Source organism: Microtus ochrogaster, unplaced genomic scaffold (assembly GCF_000317375.1).
Source record: "Microtus ochrogaster isolate Prairie Vole_2 unplaced genomic scaffold, MicOch1.0 UNK1, whole genome shotgun sequence".
In the NCBI taxonomy this organism is placed as follows: domain Eukaryota; kingdom Metazoa; phylum Chordata; class Mammalia; order Rodentia; family Cricetidae; genus Microtus; species Microtus ochrogaster.
In genome coordinates, this window is record NW_004949099.1 from 4,471,028 (window position 1) to 4,490,597 (window position 19,570).

Here is a 19,570-nt window from a genome sequence, read left to right on the forward strand (position 1 = left end):
GATACTACAGGTGCAGAGGAGCATAAGTGCAGGGACACCACAGGTGCAGAGGACACCACAGGTGCAGGGGATACCACAGGTGTAGGGACACCATAGGTGCAGAGGACGCCACAGTTGCAGGGACACCACAGGTGCAGGGACAGCTCTGTTTGAGGAGGTCATCATTGCCATGACCCAGTAATAAGAGAGGGAGCTGAATGGAGGCGGGCAGGGTCAGGTCACAGTGAGACCCTTGGTGTTATAACACTACAGATTTAGGCTCTACAAGAGACAGGCATGAAGTGCCATGTGGTCCATAGCAGCAGAGAGCCAGCGTCTTCCCTAGGAATTCTGGGCACTGTAAAAGTCCGGGAGGGATGGGAGTAGGAAAGGAGGAGTTCCATATTGCTAGCTTTAACCTCTCCCTCCAAAGCACAAAACAGAGCAAGCAAAGACATTTCCAGAATATTCCTGGGGCTGTTGTGGCTCTGGCCCTGCCTTTGAGCCCTCCTGGAGTTACTGAGCCAGCTGGACCAACAGACTCCGGGCCTAAGATGCTTGCCTACGATGCCTACCATGGAGGCCTGTGTCATGGGGTGGAAGCCCTTCTGGAGGATGTTGGAATTGGGTAGTTCAGTCTGGCATCTGTTAGGAACAGCCATCTTACCATGACCACTGGTCGGCCTTCTGTAAGTAGGAGTGATGGCCTCTGGCCTGGCGGCCCTGACCCCTCCTCACTTGCCCAGTAGGCCAGTAGCTGGTTCTGTGATGCTTCAGAGGTCCCAGGTCAGAGGAGTACTAGCCAGCCAGTGTCTCAGAGCAGACAAGATCCAGGTCATAACACCCTCACTGTGCCTGCCCTTCCTGTCATAAGCATCCCATGCCGCCATATCAGTGCTGTGCTGGGGTTACTGGGACCCTGACAGCTGCACCAAGGCCAGGCATGAACCTTTCTAATAGCACGCCAGCTTCCACTGTCTGCACCGTACCGGGAGACCAACCATGTGGCAGGAGGTCAGCAGCCTAATGTCATGGTGGCCAGAGCTGTGGCCCGCTCTGAACCCTTGGGTAGCAACAACGCCTCCAAGACTGTAAAGGCAGAACCCTTAGCCAGCAGGGAGGATGGCACCCTACTTCACCAAGCACCTATGACTGTCATGGCCTTTGTCTTTCAGAGCACTTGGATGCGAATCCTACCCAACATCCCACAAGTAGAAGACTCCACAGACTTCTTCAAGTCGGGGGCTGCATCAGTAGATGTTGTGAGGTGAGGCCAGGGGCACCGGGGTCCCTCCCAAGAATCCACTGTGGGCCCACTGAGGCCACTGTTGGTTGTACTCATGTATCATGCGTGAGTTGATCAGAAAGGGCCCCATGGGCAGACCTGAACTGCTGTGGAAGCTGCTCCCAAATGTCTGTCCTCAAGCTGGCCTCTTATCCCAGCAGGGCTGCAGATGCCCAGCTGTCACTGCTGTCCCTTGGCTGATGCTGGCTATAGCAGATTGGGGACTTGGGCTCACATGTAGTGTGGGAGGTTCTTCTGTTTATGTGTTGTTTTCATTGGCTAATGAATAAAGAAACTGCCTTGGGCCTGAGAGAGCAGAACTTAGGTAGGCGGAGAAGACAGAACTGAATGCTGGGAAGAAGGGCAGAGTGACAGATGCCATGCATCTCCTGCCTGAGATGGACGCTGGTTAGAATCTTACCAATAAGCCACAGTCATGTGGAGATACATAGATTAATAGAAATGGGTTAAATTAAGATGTAAGAATTAGCCAATAAGAAACTAGAGCTAATGGGCCAAGCAGTGACTTAATAAATACAGCTTCTGGGTGGTATTTGGGGTGTAAACTAGCCGAGCGACTGGGACGGAACAAGGGCCCGCTCTCCTTGCAACAACAGAGAGGTGAAGAAGACCATGTATCATGAGAAGTGGGTCACATGTCAGATCCATTTTCTGGGTAACTGGTCACCCCCTAATCATGGTTTAAACTGACACCGCTTACTGCCTCCTGTTTTTGGGGTCAAAAGTTCTTATAGAAGAAAGGCTTGTTTTGGGCTCTCGGTTCCAGAGGGATAATAGTCCATGGTGCTTGCACAGAGGCATGGTGACGGTAACAATGGAGGTCTCACATCTCAAACCACAAACAGGAAACAGAGAAGGCTAGAGTCTTTTAAAACCTCAAAGCTTACGTCCGGTGACACGTCCCCTTTAGCAAAGCCACACCTCCTAGCCTTCCCAAATAGCTCCACCAACTGGGGACCAAGTATTCAGATGCCTGAGACTATTGGGGACATCTCATTGAAACTACCACAAGTATAGTTTATGTCAAATTGACAAAAACCAAGCAAACAGAAACTAACCAGCAACCTGTGATGCTGGGTACGGTTGGTAGGTTTACAAGGCCTAAAGTAGATCGAGTCTCAGCCCACCCCAGCTGCATCCTGGCCACGTCTTTTCTTTTGAAACACTCTGCACCACGTTGACTCCTTGTTGCTCACACTCCCTAATGGTGTCGAACACCTCACAGGGTTTGTATCTGCCCCACGCTGCTGCTCTGGTAAAATCCTTCTGGGCTTCAGCCTCCTTCTGCTTTCCGAGGATTGGGTGTGGAAAATTCTCTAAATATTCGGAGCCCAAGTCCTTTATCATATACTTGATTTGGACATTGTGTGTCCCAAACAATGGTCATTAATAATGTATTAGTTGGCAGCTGTCATTCAGTGTGTTTGTTGTCTTATAGAGACACAACAAAATTTGAGAGAGGCTGTTCTGTTATGGTTTCTGCTTTGTGGATGATAAAATCGAAGACTCAGATGAGTCAGCCCTTTGTTCAACATCAGTGGTTGGTACCCGACAAGAGAGAGAGAGCTTGAAACCAAGGCCTCTGCACCCAGCGCCTGGGCCTGCACCCTAGTTCCAGGCTCATGAGCCCCACTAAGTGACTGTTCAGACCACGTCTACTTACACGGGGTCCACAAGGGTCTGCTGAAGCTCCGCCCCGCTCTCCATCCTTCTCTTTCCCCCCAGGCTGGTGGAGGAGGTGAAGGAGCTGTGTGATGGGCTGGAGTTAGAGAATGAAGATGTTTACATGGCTACCACCTTTAAGGACTTTGTCCAGCTCCTCGTGAGGAAGCTGAGAGGGGAGGACGAAGAGGACCAGTGTGTCATTAACTACGTAAGTGCTGCCCTGGGCCTGGCACTCCCCTCCTGCTGCACCAGCCCTGGGGAACGTCCTCCACAGAGACTGTTGCCGTCCAGTGCACAAAGCGTAGGCAAATCCCACATCTCAAAGCCTAGAGGGGCTGGAGAGGTGAGGAGGGCAGGCGACCCTGTGCCTGCAGCTTGTGCAGAGTGAAGTGAGCCACAGCGGTGTGAATCCCTTTATGAAAAAGATCTGAAACAGTCTCCCTTAGGGTAGCTGGGCAGCCTAGCAGCCCCAGAGGAGTGGGCTTCTGGGTGCTTTGTTCACCTGGTGATTTGTAACAACACCTGGGGAAGTACAGGTGGCCGCAGTGGGTATCAGGTCACCCATAGGACAGTGAACAAACAGCCAGGGAACAGATTTCAGGATGGGGCTGGTGTCTGTGGGACTCCTGGGTTCAGAGTGGAGAAGTCAATCTGGCAGTGAAAGGCACCATGTCTCAGGGTAAAAGGGCCTTGCCACCCATAGCAAGCTACCACCCAGAACCCCACACACCTCTTCCAGTGTCATACGAGGACCAGGCAGATGTGGCCTCCAGCCCTGACACTGCCCAAGTCGGTACCACTCAGTGGCCCCACTGTCTAGGAGCCTCAGCCTTCGCGTGGACGGCTGTACATCCCTCTGTGTGTCCCTCTGTGCGTCCCTGGGTGGGTGCCTGTCACAGAAGCCTATGTGTGGGAAATCCGCCATAACCAAGCCTGTGTGGGATCTGCCGTAACCGAGCTTCCTTCCCAGGTGGAAAAGACAGTGAAGAAGCTGACTCTCCAGATGCCCTACCAACTCTTCATCGGGGGCGAGTTCGTGGATGCCGAGGGCTCCAAGACCTATGATACCGTCAACCCGACAGACGGAAGTGTGAGTGCAGGCCACAATCCGTCCTCCCCCCCCCCCCAAGCTGTCTTCTAAGGGCACAGACCAGGAGTCTGTGCTTGGATATGTGTGTCTTTGTTACGGGCATGAAAGGTCCCATCCTAGGCCACAGGAATGGAGGAGAGCAAAGCAATGAGGGGAGGGGTGAGAGGAGGCAGGAAAGCACTGAAGAACCAGAATATTCTTTAGAGACTGAGGATGTTTAAGAGCCATGGCTCCCCTCCATGCTGAAGCTGTCCCTCTTGCATGGAGGGCACCATCAGCAAAGTCTTCCTCAAATGTAACACTGTTTTTTTTTCTTTTTTTTATTGAGCTATATGGGTTTTTTTCCCCACTCCCCTCTCCTTCTACCCTCTTACATGGTCCCCATGCTCCCAATTTACTCAGGAGATCTTGTCTTTTTCTACTTCCCATGTAGATTAGATTCATGTATGTCTCTCCTAGGGTCCTCATTCTTGTCTAGGTTCTCTGGGATTGTGAATTGTAGGCTAGTTTTTCTTTGCTTTATGTCTAAAAGCCACCTATGAGTGAGTCCATATGATAATTGTCTTTCTGGATCTGGGTTACCTTACTCAATATGATGTTTTCTAGATCCATCCATTTGCTTGCAAATTTTATGATGTCGTTATTTTTTTTCTGCTGTGTAGTACTCCGTTGTGTAAATGTTTCACATTTTCCTTATCCATTCTTTGGTCAAGGGGCATTTAGGTTGTTTCTGGCTATGACAAACAATGTTGCTATGAACATAGCTGAGCACATGTCCTTGTGGTATGATTGAGCATTCTTTGGGTATATACCCAAAAGTGGTATTGTTTGGTCTTGATGTAGGTTGTTTCCTAGTTTTCTGAGAAATTGCCACACTGACATCCAAAGGGGCTGTATCAGTTTGCCCTCCCACTGGCAATGGAGGAAATATAACTCAGTGTTTGACAGACATTCTTGACCGTGACTCTCTCATGTCATGACCCACTGCGTATGCTACACCACACAAAAGGCCACATACCCAAGACTCTCCTTGATGAGACCCGACACAGGGATAACGTTCCATCTGCTGGTGCCCACTCAGTCCCACAGCAAATAGGGATCATTTGGGGGGAGTTGGCAAGTGAATCCCAAGGGACAGATAGGATGGATGGTGCCCTCAGGATGCCAACCTTGCAAGTGTGGCATGGACAGGCCTCTGCCAGGCTCCAGGGCCTTGGGTGGGAATGGCAAAGCTGTTCATGGGCACCTACGAGGAGATGCCGCCTCATCCTCCGCCCCGTCCTTCCGACTCCCCTTGGCTACTGCCACATCCCCCAGCACCTATCATGAATGGAACTGGGACACGGATCCAGAATCCCTCTGTGTAGAAGCCTCTCTGGCTCAGCTCACTGCGCCAGCGGATCTCGGCTTCCGGTGTGAACAGCGCCAGGTGTCATCCCCTCTGGGCTCCGTGCAGATGTGAGAAGGATGCGTACCCTCCTTTGCTGATTCCTCCCTAGCCACTAGGGGCAGCACTTTCCCTCAATGCCAGCCTACATGGTGGGGACCCTGCCTCTGGGTAGCCTAGGATGAGGCGGGAGCCAGAAGAGGCTGTCATGTCTCTGTTCCTTCCACAGGTCATCTGCCAGGTGTCCCTTGCCCAGGCGAGTGATGTTGACAAGGCAGTGGCGGCAGCGAAGGAAGCCTTTGAGAATGGACTGTGGGGGAAGATAAACGCACGTGACCGGGGCCGGCTCCTGTACAGGTGGGACCCGCCAGTGGGAAGTGGTCTGGGCACTGCAGCCTATGGCTTAGGAGATGCCTTGTGGAAGAGGCAGGCGAGGTGTCCCCAGCTAGCTGTGATGTTAAAGGAGAGGTGCAGAGGGGAGGCTGCATTCCAGGGCAGCTACAGGCTGGGGTGCCTGAGAGGCACGGCTCAGATGTGGACCAGCAAGGACTGGGGCCTCCTGCCAGCCGAGGGCAACAAAGGGGAGATGTGCAGGGTCCTGTCTGCCTCTCACTGCTCTGCCTGGCTGCTACAGCTGGGACTGCCTGGTGCCAGCTCCTCTTTCAGGATTTTTTAAAACTGTTGTTATTATTATAGTGTGTGGTGTTTGGTGTGTGTGCTGTTTGTGCATGCAATGTGCGTAGTGTTGTATGATATGTATGATATATATGGTGTGTATTTGGTGTGGTGTGAGTGTGTATAGTGTGCATGGTATGTGTGCTGTGTGTGTATGTGGTGTGTATGTATGTATGTGATGTGTGTGGTGTTGTATGATGTGTATGGTATGTGTGTATGTATGTGTGATATGCGTGGTATTGTATGATATATATGGTATTATAGTGTGTGTGTTGTGTGTGTAGTGTGTATGTATGTGATGTGTGGTGTTGTATGATGTGTATGATATTTGTTTGTTGGGTTGTATGTGTATGTAGTGGTATGATATGTATGCTATTTGCTTGTTGGGTTGTATTGTGTGTGGTGTGTATGTGTGTGCATACTTGCACCACAGTGTGCACACGGAGGTCCGAGGTGAGCTTTCCAGAATCAGTTCTCTCCTACCATGGCTCCCAGAGATCAAACCCAGGTTGCTGGTTTGCTCAGTAAAGGCCTTTAGACGCTCAGCCATCGTGCAGGCCACATCTTCCTCTTAATGCGCTTTAATAAGAGGAAGGGGCCTCTCTCTCCCTGTAGTGCCAGCTCAGTCTTGCTGGTCGTTTGACCTTTGACCAAAGGATGCAAGTCTGAAGGAGCCTGAAGGAGCCTCGATGAAACCCTGTGCCCCTAGAGCCATGGGCCACAGTGTGGGGACTCAGGGTCCCTCTTATTGATACAAAATATATCTGTCATTTCCAAAGGGACAAGAGGGCTAACAGGGGTGATCATGGGGAACATGCGTCCAGATTCCCCCAGATCACATGTTTCAAAGTGAAAGCAGTTCCATGAATTTTTAAAAATGTTTGTGTGTGTATGTGTGTGTTAGTGTCTGTGCACGTTCCTGAGTGTGATGTGTTTGTGGGTGCAGGTCAGAGGGCAACCTCAAGTGTTAGGCCTGGTCTTCTGCCTTGTTTGAGACACGGTCTCTTGTTATTTCGTGATTGTATATGCCAGGCTTGCTGGCTCCTGAGCTGCTGGGAACTCTCCTGTTTCTGCCTCCCACCTCACCAAAGGCTTGTTGGGATCCTACCTCACCTCAGACATGCCGGGATGATCCCACCTCACCTCAGACATGCCGGGATGATCCCACCTCACCTCAGGCATCCCGGGATCCCACCTCACCTCAGGCATCCCGGGATCCCACCTCACCTCAGGCATCCCGGGATCACACCTCACCTCAGGCATCCCGAGATCACACATCACCTCAGGCATCCCGGGATCCCACCTCACCTCAGGCATCCCGGGATCTGAACTAAGGTCCTCATACTTGCACAACAAGTGATTTATGCACTGATCTCTTCATAAGGTTTTGTAGCTACACCACAACGGAAAGTCATAAACCAAGACATCTATAAAGGTACAGAAACAGAGTCAGAGAGATAGCCCCGCCGTTAAAAGCACATGCCGCTCTTGCAGAGACCCAAGTTCACTTCCCAGCACCCATATGGCAGCTCACAACCATCTGTAACTCTGATTCCAGGGATCTGGTGCCTTCTTCTGGCCTCTGAAGGCACTTGTACACACATGGTGCTTGCAGGCAAACATACACATAAAATAAAAATAATTAAGTCTTACAAGAAAAAAAAAAAAACCCACAGCAGTACAAGCGACAGATGAAGGGGGGTACGGCAAAGGGGAAAATTTCTGTTGTAAGTCCGAGATGAAGAAGTCCTGAAGAAGCCATAGATTTTAGGGAAGAGTCAGCTAGTGACCCCATGGTTCCCAGACCGGGCAATGGTCACCAGCTGTGAGACATCCATACTTGGGCTTTTAAGACCTGGAAGCATCCTCACTGAGGTGATCTGCTGCCGCCTGTTGGCCACTGTTATAATAGCCCATGCTTCCTCATGGTAACAGTACCAGCATTAAGAGGAAGCTTAGACTCCATCTCTAGGGATTCCTGCTGTGTGTGTGCTCAGTCTAGCCCAGCTGGGCAGGCCTGGGGCAGGCAGGACAGTCCTTCTGGAGAAGCAACTGCAGAGAAACCCCAGGCTTGATGTAGTGCCTCTGGCCAAGGTCCTGAGGTCGGAGGCCTGGCTCACCTGAGTAACAGACAAAGCCAGCAGGAAGGGATAGGAAGCTGGAGCCCTGAAATGAACTTGGTGTAGGATCTCAGGGAGACCCTACCACACATAGACTGTGGCTTTGTCTGAGTGAAGAGGGTGACTGCAGGAAGATGTCAGCATCTTTGTCAGGAGCAACCAACTGTGCAGAAGCGGCAGGGTAGAAATTGCCCTACCAACTTTGGTCAGTGCCTCTGCCAGACTGAAGCCTTGTCAGTGAGGGGACACCATTATAAACCCCAGGCTTCTCACAGTGGCCATCAGAAGCAGGGTAGCCGGATGCTGATGAACACAGACTCACAATAGCCCGAAGGTCGCCTTTCCCACCTGGATCTCCTGCTTATAGGGCTGGGGTCACCTCAACCTCCAGTCCTCGGCCTCAGGGACATGACTGAGTTGAGCTGCCCATCAGGTTAGATGTACTTTCTCTCTTTTGAAGCTATCAAAAATAGGAAGGATGGCCACTAAGGACAGTGGCCTCTTGGCTGTTAGCCACAGGCAGGTGACCACCTCTTCAGAGCAACTTCATGAGGACATTGTAACAGTGTCAATCTATAGGGAGGGGAAAGGAAGAAGACAGGGTGTCAGTCTCACACCCATCGGAATGTAGACCTTATTGTCCCATCTTACAGATGGGAAAGGTGAGTCCAGCTCGTCTGAATGACGGTTCTGGTAGTGGAGGGCGGAGTCCTCCACTCCATAAGAAATGGCACTGGAGAGCAGCTAAGATGGTGGCACGGCTAAGCCAGTCTCCCGCCCTTCTCTTGACGTCGGCCAGGTTGGCGGATCTCATGGAGCAGCACCAGGAAGAGCTAGCCACCATCGAGGCCCTGGACGCAGGTGCTGTCTACACGCTGGCTCTGAAGACGCATGTGGGCATGTCCATACAGACGTTCCGCTACTTTGCTGGCTGGTGTGACAAAATCCAGGTGGGGTTTGGGCTCCCGTGTGTGCATGTGTGTATGTGCAGGCGGATTCCAGGGGAGGTGGCAGGAAGGGCGGTGTCCTGCCAAGCACGCTGCCAAAACAGCTACCATGGTGGCAGCTTACAGCATGGGCAACTCACGATTCTGCAGATGAGAGGCCAGCAGGCTTGGCCAGTTTTGTGCCAGGGCCTCACAGTATGCCCAGTGTTCTGTCGCAGCAAAAAATACCTAGAGAGTCAACTTGTAAAATGAATGGGTAAATTCTGGCTCACGGTTTGGAAGGCCCCCATGCCCAGTCTGTTGACTCCGTGGCTCCTGGGACTGTCGGCACACATCAGGCTACAAGAGTGAGTGACAGAGCAAAGAAGAGGGGGAGATGGGGTGGGGAGTTGACCAGCTCCTTGAAGGACACCCCCAAGACCTAACCTCCAGCAGCTAGGCCCCACTTCTTAAGAATTTCTCTACCTCCTAGTAATACCCTTTTGGGGAACAAGCCATTAGCATGCGGGTCATAAAATCCAGCTATGGCAAGTGCATGGGATGGCTGGGTCTCATCTTGAGGCTCCGAGGGAGACTCAGGTGTTTCCAGGACCATTCAGGTGTTGCCAGAGTTTTGGGGATTACAGAGCCCATGTCTGTGCTGGCTACAGGCAAGGGCCTCACCCCCTACTCCTGGCCTGTGGCCTCTATCTTCCAATGATGTCATCTGTGAGTTTTGGGTCTCTGCCACTGTCTTTTTTTAAAAGATTTATTTATTTATTTATTTATTTATTTATTTATTTATTTATTTATTTATTTATTTATGTATATAACATTCTGCCTGCATATATGCCCGCATGCCAGAAGAGAGAGCCAGATTTCATTACAGATGGTTGTGAGCCACCATATGGTTGCTGGGAATTGAACTAAGGACCTCTGGAAGAGCAACCAGTGCTCTTAACCGCTGAGCCATCTCTCCAGCCCTCTGCCACTGTCTTATAACTGTGGAATGTGGTCCTAGGAGTTCCTGTGGAACCTACCTCCTGAAGTCCACTAGAAGACCTTGCACATACCCCGTCTTGGGGTCAAGCACACCGTCTTGGAAAGTTCCCCAGGGAGAGGAGGGCTCGGGGCTCTTCTCCCGCTAGGAGCTGAGAACTATGAAGCATGGTGGCCACATGAGAGGTGGACTGCCAGCTGACTGCCAGCTACCACCCCCATTCTGTCTCCTGTGGCTTCTCTGGAGCCACCTCTAACTGGGCCCCCTGGTTCTAGGGGCAAGCTGGCCTCCTCACCCTTTCTCTGCTCAGATATCAGCTTTCTGCCCTGACATGGAACTGTTGCTTTGCTCCTCTGGGTGTCCAGCCTGACGCCTCTGAACTCCTGCCATGTCCCTGTCAAGTATAAGCTGGCAGATCAGACTCTCTCATGGGAGAGTCAGTGCCCAAACAAGACCTTGGGGCTCCTGGGGCTCCTGCAGGGACTGGCTGACCCCACCCCCACCCCAGTGACACTGCCGTGTTTCTTCTAGGGTGCCACCATCCCCATCAACCAGGCTAGACCCAACCGCAACTTGACCTTGACCAAGAAAGAACCTGTTGGGTGAGTGACAAGGCACAGTGACATAGAGTGACAAGGTGTGTTCTGGGATGCCACACACCTGCCAGCAGCTCGTAGTATCCCTGTATGTATCCATCATGTCTAAAGTACCTGCTATGTCAGGCACTTCTATGGTCACTGCCTTTTATTAAAATGTACAGTAACTGTCCATCTGAGCCATGATGGTAGATAGGGGGGCTACGTCTTGACCTCCACCGTCAGTCTCCCTAGCCACATGGCCACCTGCAAGCTGGAAGGCTGGGAGACAAGAGCCACCCTGTCTGAGAAGCTAGAAGGCTCAGAACAGGAGTCGCACATGGCACAGCCCCCCAGCCTAGTGGATGCTGCCACCCACATTCAGGGAGCGGCTTCCCTCCTCAGTTCCCAGAGACTCCTCGAAGTGTGGCTTAGCCAGTCTCCTAAGTGTTTCTCGGTCCACTCAAATGGAGAGCCAAGGTTAACCATGGCAACGGTGCAGGGCTGAGCTCAGTAAGGCAAATGCAGAAGCAGACTGCAGAGGAACCTGGCTCTCAGCACCTCATCTCACACGCGGAGGACCCCAGGCACAGTGGAAAAGAGAAGGCATGGTGGGACACCTTGGCCATAGGTATTCAGAATCAGCATCATGGCAGAATCACATGGCACAGGAGGCTGCTCACCTCACGGCAGCCAGGGACCCTTCAGCACCTGGGGATACGTGAAATCCAAATTTGTGTGGCTGGTGGCTGCCGACAGCCTTCGGCATTTCTTACATAACCATCACCCTGACCTCCATCTCTGTGGCTATGCCACATTTCCTTTGTGAGTCTGGGTGTGTGAGTTTGTGAAAGGGGGCATAATTCACCCTATGGCAGGGGGACTCTTCTGGCATTTCCCTTATTTGGGTCTCCTAAGATCCCACTTCCCTCCATAGCCATCATCCAGCAGCCTCTGTCACCCACCTAGACCCCCTATTATGCCAAGTGTCTGCTGGACAGAGGCATGCAGCCTCCTAACCCCCAGTGCCTTCTCCCACTCCCAGGGTAATGTGCAGGCTCCCAGTTGACCCTGTTCCCTGCGGGCTCCTGCCGACACCTACCATGCCTCCCTTGAGATGCCTCACAGCCAGCCTTCCCAGCAGCCTCTGCATGTGCTTTCTAAATACCTGGGTCCAATTAAGAAGCCTCCTTTCTGGTCCCTTGATGGTAGTAATGGTGACACAGGAGCCCAGAGAGGCAGAGCCACACAGGAGTAAGCTGTGGCCAGCATGCCTGCTCCCTCCCACACCCAAGTCACACTGATCTGAGAGGCTCACACACCAAGCCAGGGCTTCTCAATGGCGACTGACCTCCCCAGACTTCCCACACAGACCCCATCTTTTCCTCTTGCTGGATTGGCCTCCAGCCTGACACTTGGAAGGACCATATCCCTGCTGGCCCATCTTATGCCATGTCCTCTCGTGACCTGATCTGAGTGCACACCTGTGTCTGTTCCCTGTACCCGCACCCTGCTTCCCTTCCTCCCTGGACACTGACCTCACCCCAGCCAGTCCATTCTGCAGCATCGGAGGGATGGGCTGCCTCAGCCGGGCCATTGCCTTTCCTGGAAGTCCAGGCTTTGACAGCCACAGCTGGGGAGTCCACTCTGGGCAGCTTGGCTGAGGAGGGATAAATGCCCTCTGCTGTTGTTTGCAGGGTCTGTGGCATTGTCATCCCCTGGAACTATCCCCTGATGATGCTGTCCTGGAAGACCGCAGCCTGCTTGGCTGCTGGGAACACTGTGGTGATCAAGCCTGCCCAGGTAAGCACGTTCTGTACCAGCCTGTGGCCCATGAAGGTGATGGGGAGCTCACTCTGTCAGAAGACAGGACCCTTGGCCTACACTGAACTGCTGCTAGGAGCTGGCCCTTAAAGCCCAGCTTACCACGGATGGAGATATGTGTCAGGAATGGTACTAGATGTCAGAGCAAACTGCCCAGCTACTACTAATGGAGACCTGGAGACCGAGCTGGCACACGTCACTGCTCAGTGGGCAGAGGACAGAGTTTCTACATCCACTCTGGATCAACACCCTGGATCTTGTTTTATGTCCCTTGCCTGTCCCGTGCTCAGAGCAGGCCAATGGTGCCAGTAAACTTGGTTCATGGTCTCTTTCTGGCTTCAGAAACCAGAGGCCCTAGAAGGAGGTAGTGTGGGCAAAGATGTTTAGGAACCTTCCAGCTAGGCTACGAATGGTAGGCCAGTAGAAGTGGGATTTCCTGGGCCACAGGTGCCCTCCACAGGTATGACAGTACGCCTAGCCTCAGTTTCATCTCCACACTGATAGCCGTTCATCCACTGCTGCCTCCTGGAGGAACCGGACACCAGGTGCCATCCTTGGAGTGGCCAGTGGCCCTCCAGGTCTTTGAAGCCCATTGGCCTGGAGGGCAGCAGCATAAGAAAACACTGAAGATCCTAGACCGTGTGTGCCGGAGTCCGCTCTCCTCCAGCTTTTTTTCACTTATTGTTTTGATTTTTTATTTTTGTTTGGTTCCCTTCTGCTTCCCGTTTCTCAGGCTAAATATAGAGTTAGATTGAATTACAACAGTAATTGGACAGTTAAAATTCCCATTTGTATTTCATTTTTGGAAATATCTTTTCACAGTGGTTTATTTAAGAAGATTGCACTTGGGTCAAAATAAACAAAACAAACAAACAAACAAACCTGCCCTCTGAAAATTAGACACCAGAGGAAAAAAGACGGTTGGACTTCAAGGTGGAGCAGCAGTTTTTAAAAACGTTTGCTGCTCTTCCAGGGATCATGGGTTCACTTCCCAGCAACTACCTCAGGAAGATCCAGAGGCTCCTACACATTTTTCTGGCCTCTGTCCCAAGTCTGTCTGTCTGTCTGTCTGTCTGTCTCTCTCTCTCTCTCTCTCTCTCTCTCTCTCTCTCTTTCTCATGCACGCGCGCGCGCGCGCGCACACACACATATACACACACACGAGAGAGAGAGAGAGAGAGAGAGAGAGAGAGAGAGAGAGAGAGAGAGAGAGAGAGGCTCCAGCTCAAGTGGGTGCTCACTTGGTTCTTCCTATTTTTTCTTTGCTTTTTTTTTAAATTTACCTTTTATCAAGTCTCCTTTTGCCCAGGCTAGTTTCTACATGCCATGTTGCTGAGGAAAATCTTCAGCTCCTCCTTTTTCCACTGCTGAGTGCTGGGATTCCAGGCATGGGCCAGCACACCCAGTTTCTCTGTACTGAGGATGGAGCCGTGAGCTTTGAGCACCCTAGGCACATCTTCCCCTTTCCACATAGGCCAGATCCCCAGCAATGCCTTCCCTTGGTTTTTTTCCCCCAAGTTAATTCTGTCTATATTTATTTCATGTGTATTATTTATTTACTTATTTTTAGTGTTGTTAAGACAGGATCTCTCTATGTAACCTGGCTAATATATTCAACAAATTAGCAATTTGCAGCACCAGCTTATTTAGGCTGATGAAAACCCTCCAAGGAAGACCTTGATTTCTGCTAAGGGTGTGGTGCTGCCGGCAGGTCAGGGTTTGGTTCAGGTCAGCCTCACCCTTAGGTAAACTCTGTCCTAAGAAAGGCCACTGACAAGGTCTGAGACCCTGGAGTCACAGCTCATCACCCAGCCAGGGTCCTGTAGGGGATATGAAATGACCTGACCTTGACTGGAAGAACCACTGAACCAGCGGTGTACAGGAGCCAGAGTGAGGATGAATGTTAGGAACGGGAAGGGCTGGAAGCCAGCAGGGCGGCCAGAATTACACAGCACAGAGAGCAGGTCACCAGGGCCCTGTGGCCATCCAGTTTCATAAAGGGCCTCCTCCATAGGTTGGTGCCTGCAGTTTTCTGAGCAGAAGCTGGTCTCATGCTGAGGGGCTGCTGAGGGTCACCTTGCTGGAGGAGCTGAGACCCTCTGGATGGGCTCCTAGCCTGTCCCTGACACTGCTGCTTCAGGCCTCAGTGTAAACACTCTAAGAAGAGACGATCATGGGGTGGAAAGCGTCTGGGCCTGGCTGAGGAGCTGCTAGTAGGGGAGTGTAGCATGCTAGGGACTTACATCATTCCTGGGAGAGGTTGGGATGCTAGCTGGGTGGGCAGTGCCTATGGTTGGCCATGAGCATGGCCTCCCTATGGTCATCCTGCTGTTCTACTCACTGCTCCCCCTTCCTGCTCCTCGGAGAAAGACTATGAAGGGAGGCTGCACCCTACATCCAAAATCTCCCACACTCAGACTTCCACCCTGTTCCTCCTTCAGGTGACCCCACTCACAGCCTTGAAGTTTGCAGAGCTGACACTCAAGGCCGGCATTCCCAAGGGCGTGGTCAACATCATCCCTGGATCAGGTAAGGACAGGGATAGGGAAAGGGCTGGGGCTTAGAGCATCAAGGCACACACATGACCAGAGTGGTGTTGGGAGGGCGGGGATGACCCTGTGGTGGGAGGACATGCACTGGGGAGACACGGTGCCTGGAAGGGTCTTAACTTTCAGTACCTTCGTGGATGCTTTCTGTTTTGTTCTTGTCTACACTCTGGATTATCTATGTGGCGAGGGAATTGTCTGCCCTTAGACATATAAGAGAATTCATCTGTAGAATGTTCTAGGCTTAGAGCACTTGGGGATGCAATGTTACATTAGCTTCTTAGTTAATAGTCTAGTTTATAGGCAAAATTGTATCACACAGATTCAAAACTTGTTGATAGGGTGTTGGAGCCCGTGTCGCTCCAACACAGATAATTATTTTCCCTAACTGGACTGAAACGGAGACACTAGGAATAATCAGACACAGCTTACACGGTCATGATAGAAGGGCATCTCAGGGTCTTTTCTCCTGACGACCTCCCGCATTTATTCTCCAAACAACTTACATACCATCGCATCAGTTGAGCCGGAAAATAAATTAGGTAACCAGGTGAATGGGCTCCAGTCACATCCTCATCTACCTGTATGCTAGCAGTCACATAGGCCATGAATTAGCATCTCTATAAGACATCCTCCAAATTACAAAGGAAGAAGCACCAAACATCCTGACCATTAGGTCAACAGCTTCAGCCAACACCTCTCCTCAGGCGACCTAAATTTATAACAGAAGAGAAAGGGTCCAACTAAATAAGAAAAGAGGAAGTAGGCTAGAGAGATGGCTCAGAGGTTAAGAACACTGACTGCTCTTCCAGAGGTCCCAAGTTCAATTCCCAGCAACCACAGGGTGGCTCACAACCATCTACAGTGAGATCTGGTGCCGTCTTCTGGCCTGTAGGCATACATGAAGGCAGAACACTGTATACATAATACATAGATAAATCTTTTAAAAGATGCCTGATGGCAGAGATGTAGATGATATTCTTTTGTCCTTTTGTCTCCTTTTACTGCGATTTCCGTTGTCTTTCCCTGCAATCAGTACTGTCTACTTAAGGTCTGCTCTGGTGTTGATAGAGGTGCCTATGATTCCATGACCTTTCTTGCCTGCACATTTACTTTCAACCTGTTCACACCTTTGAATCTTAAACACGCTCCATGGGACAGCATGTGTGAGCAAATCTGGGGGCTGTTGCTCGTTCTTTCAATCTTGTATTCTTTAATTTTAAATGGAAAATTGTTTTTCTTTTACATGTATGAATGTTTATCTGAATGTATATATGCACCACATGTGTGCAGTGCCTGTAGAGGCCAGAAGAGGGTGTTGGATCCTTTGGGACTGGAATTACAGAAAATTGTGAGCTGCCATGCAGGTGCCCAGAATCAAACCCAGGTCTTGTGAAAAGCAGCAAGTATTCTTAATTGCCGAACCATCTCTCCAGCCCTGTTCTTTGCTTTTTGATAGATGGCTTTTACATTTAATGTTATTTTGCTATAGTTAGATTTGACATTTTACCTTTTACTTTCTGTCTTCTCTCTTTACTCTCTGTCAGTATCTCTCTTACTGCTTTATTGAACCATGTCATATTTTAGTTTTTTATGTGGACTTTTGTTATGTTACTAAAGATTATATCAAACTCCTGAACTCAAGTAGTTCTCCTGCCTCAGCCTCTTGAGTGCTGGAACTATAGGTTTGAACCATTGTACCTGACTGACATTTTAATTTTTTACAGTGTGTGTGTACATATATATAAGTAAAGACACACATATTTGTGTATTTGTTAAACCTTTTCTTTAAGATTTTAAAAAATTAACACTTATGCATTTATTTTTCGTTTTGTTTTGAGATAGGGTCTCACTTGTGTAGTCCTGACTGCCTTGGAACTCACTGTTTAGACCAGGCTTGCCTGGAACTCATAGAGAATGCCTGACTCTGTCTCCTAAGTGCTAGTATTATTTTTTGATAATTTTCTGTGTATCAGTATGTGGGTATGTGCATAAGAGTATGGGTGACCGTGGAGGCTATAGGTATGGAATCTCCCTGTAGCTGTGGTTAATGGTGGTTGTGAGTCACCAGGCCTGGCTTCTGGGAACTGATCTGAGTCCTGTGTGAGAGAACACATGATCTTATCTTAACCACTGAGCAATCTCTCTAGCCCATTGTGTTATTTGCTTCTCTGCTTAGAAGCTACTCTGTGAGTTATCATTTACTTCTTAATTCATGAAAATCTACTTTACTGACTCTGGGGAAACAGAAAATTCACCTGATGTAGTTCTTCCACTTTCTTTTGTATCACAGCCCAGGAGGCCAGCTCCCAGGACTGTACTCAGGGTAGCAAAAAGAATGCCTTCAGAGTATCTGGGACTTAAAAAAAAATCTAATCTGAGGGCTAGACTTTTCTATCCGAGGGTAAATAAGGAAGTACACATGCTTTCTGATGGTAAATTTCTCCTTTACTTCATCTTGAAAAATCTTTCTGAAGATCTCTGTCTCCCTGTGCATACATACATCTCTCTACTACACAGCCACACGCCTCTAGACATAGTTACATCTATTTTCACACAGTTATATATTCTCCACACAGCTACACACCCTCACACTTCTTTGCACAGCCACATTTCTCTCCACACAGCCATGTACTTCTTCCTTTGCACACCTCTCTTCTGTACAGATACATCTTCTGTCTCTCTCTACCCACTCAGCTACACACTTCTCTCTCTCTGCAATTCAGCTCCAGCTCCCTTTCAGCACACACACACACACACACACACGCACGCACGCACGCACGCATGCATGCACGCACATGCACACACATGTCTCAATTTCTCCTTTTACAGCAAAGCCTCTGGACAAATATGAATCACATTTTTGGCGTCACACAGCACTTCTTGAGCAAACAATAAGAAACAGAGCCAATACTGATCACACAGTTTCTCTGGGGAGGTCATACTGACCGGGCCGTGAGTAAAGTAAACACGTAGCTCTGAATGGACAGGGTTCCCAGAAAGAGAACCTTGAGGTTAGGAGTATATACAGAAGTCAGTTACTGTAAGGGGTTATGTCTACTAACGTTGCTTCATGCCTGACCCTGCATCAGCAATAAACACCTGGGAATCTGTCCTTGTGTATTCATCTCTAGGACAACCAGTTTGGTTTGAATTAGTTCTGAAGTCTAAAATTAGTTTCCTCTGTGACTGAGAATGCTATTACTTTCCTATGTCAGTCTGAGTAATAAAAAAATCCTAGTATTGTTTCTATACAGAAATTATACAGTTAAGCAGAAATCATCTTCCTGACCATCCACAGCTATATGTGTGCCCAGTAGATGGAGTATATTCACAAGATAAACACACAAGCAGTGGAAAAATACCCATAGCTGTTGTTGGGGAAGAAATGTTTTCATATATGAGAAAAATTACAGACAGAAGCAACCAGTCATTTACAGACAGTGACCCCACGGTCTTTTCCAAGTGCAGCTCCTCATTGTAGAGTTACTCATCTGGTAGGTTGACCTGTTGAATACTAGTTGTCGCCTGCTGTATACTCCCACACCTCTGGCACTTTTGTGCTGTTACCTTTTGTGTGTGTGTGTGTGTGTGTGTGTGTGTGTATGTATACACACACACACACACACACACACACACGGATCATTAGTGCAGCGATGTGACAACTAGCATAGCTACCGATATTTCTGTCTGTCATTTCATGTCTGATAACGTGAAAAGGGAGAACAGCTGCTGCAGGTCTTGTCTGCCCCCTCTTCTCTGCCATGGATCTGAGTCTGTCCACCATGCCTTTTCTCGTTTGCGTCCCCTGCTTCTGTTACTGGTGTCTGAACTGGCACATTTCTGTCTGCTTTAGGCACAACAATGAAACTTTCTGTGGTTGCTTTTAAATCACTTAAATGATGAAAGAGAAGTGGAATGTGCATCATACTGTTTGAGTAACTGTATTCTTGGTTCCTGCCCCCCCACACCCCCATCACACCCGCACCCCCATCACACCCCCCCCCCATCACACCCCACCTCCACCCCATCACACCCCACCCCCGTAAATAAATTCAAACCACTGTCAGATACTGCTTCTAACCATTACCTTCCTCTCTGAGAGCTTCCCTCAGCATTTTCCCGGCTTACCACAGACCTCTCAGTTGTCTGTGTAGTGATGTTCTTTTCCTCTATCTTTTAAAGACCTAGATGGCTTTGATAGGTGTGAAACTGCTGCCTACAAATTGGGCTTTTTGCAGTCTGTTCAATATGGTCCCCCACAGACCTTCCCTGCGTTCCCCACCTGCCTTCCCGTGTCCCCCACCTGCTTTCCCCGTGTTCCCCACCTGCCTTCCCCGTGTTCCCCACCTGCCTTCCCCATGTCTCCCACCTGCCTTCCCGTGTTCCCCACCTGCCTTCCCATGTCCCCCACCTGCCTTCCCGTGTCCCCCACCTGCCTTCCCCGTGTCCCCCACCTGCCTTCCCCGTGTCCCCC

The 19,570-nt window shown here is 50.1% G+C and overlaps 1 protein-coding gene across 1 annotated transcript in view; it reads left to right on the forward strand.

Annotated features, from left to right (window-relative positions):
* The window catches only part of Aldh1l1 (aldehyde dehydrogenase 1 family member L1), a 46,387-nt gene that overhangs the window by 15,012 nt on the left and 11,805 nt on the right, over window positions 1–19,570 (forward strand). Inside the window, exons 9-16 of the mRNA XM_005364871.3 lie at window positions 1,155–1,246; window positions 3,011–3,158; window positions 3,921–4,040; window positions 5,657–5,784; window positions 9,022–9,172; window positions 10,680–10,750; window positions 12,421–12,526; window positions 14,989–15,076. Of these exons, the coding sequence (XP_005364928.1) occupies window positions 1,155–1,246; window positions 3,011–3,158; window positions 3,921–4,040; window positions 5,657–5,784; window positions 9,022–9,172; window positions 10,680–10,750; window positions 12,421–12,526; window positions 14,989–15,076 (904 nt within the window). The remainder of the gene's footprint in view (window positions 1–1,154; window positions 1,247–3,010; window positions 3,159–3,920; window positions 4,041–5,656; window positions 5,785–9,021; window positions 9,173–10,679; window positions 10,751–12,420; window positions 12,527–14,988; window positions 15,077–19,570) is intronic.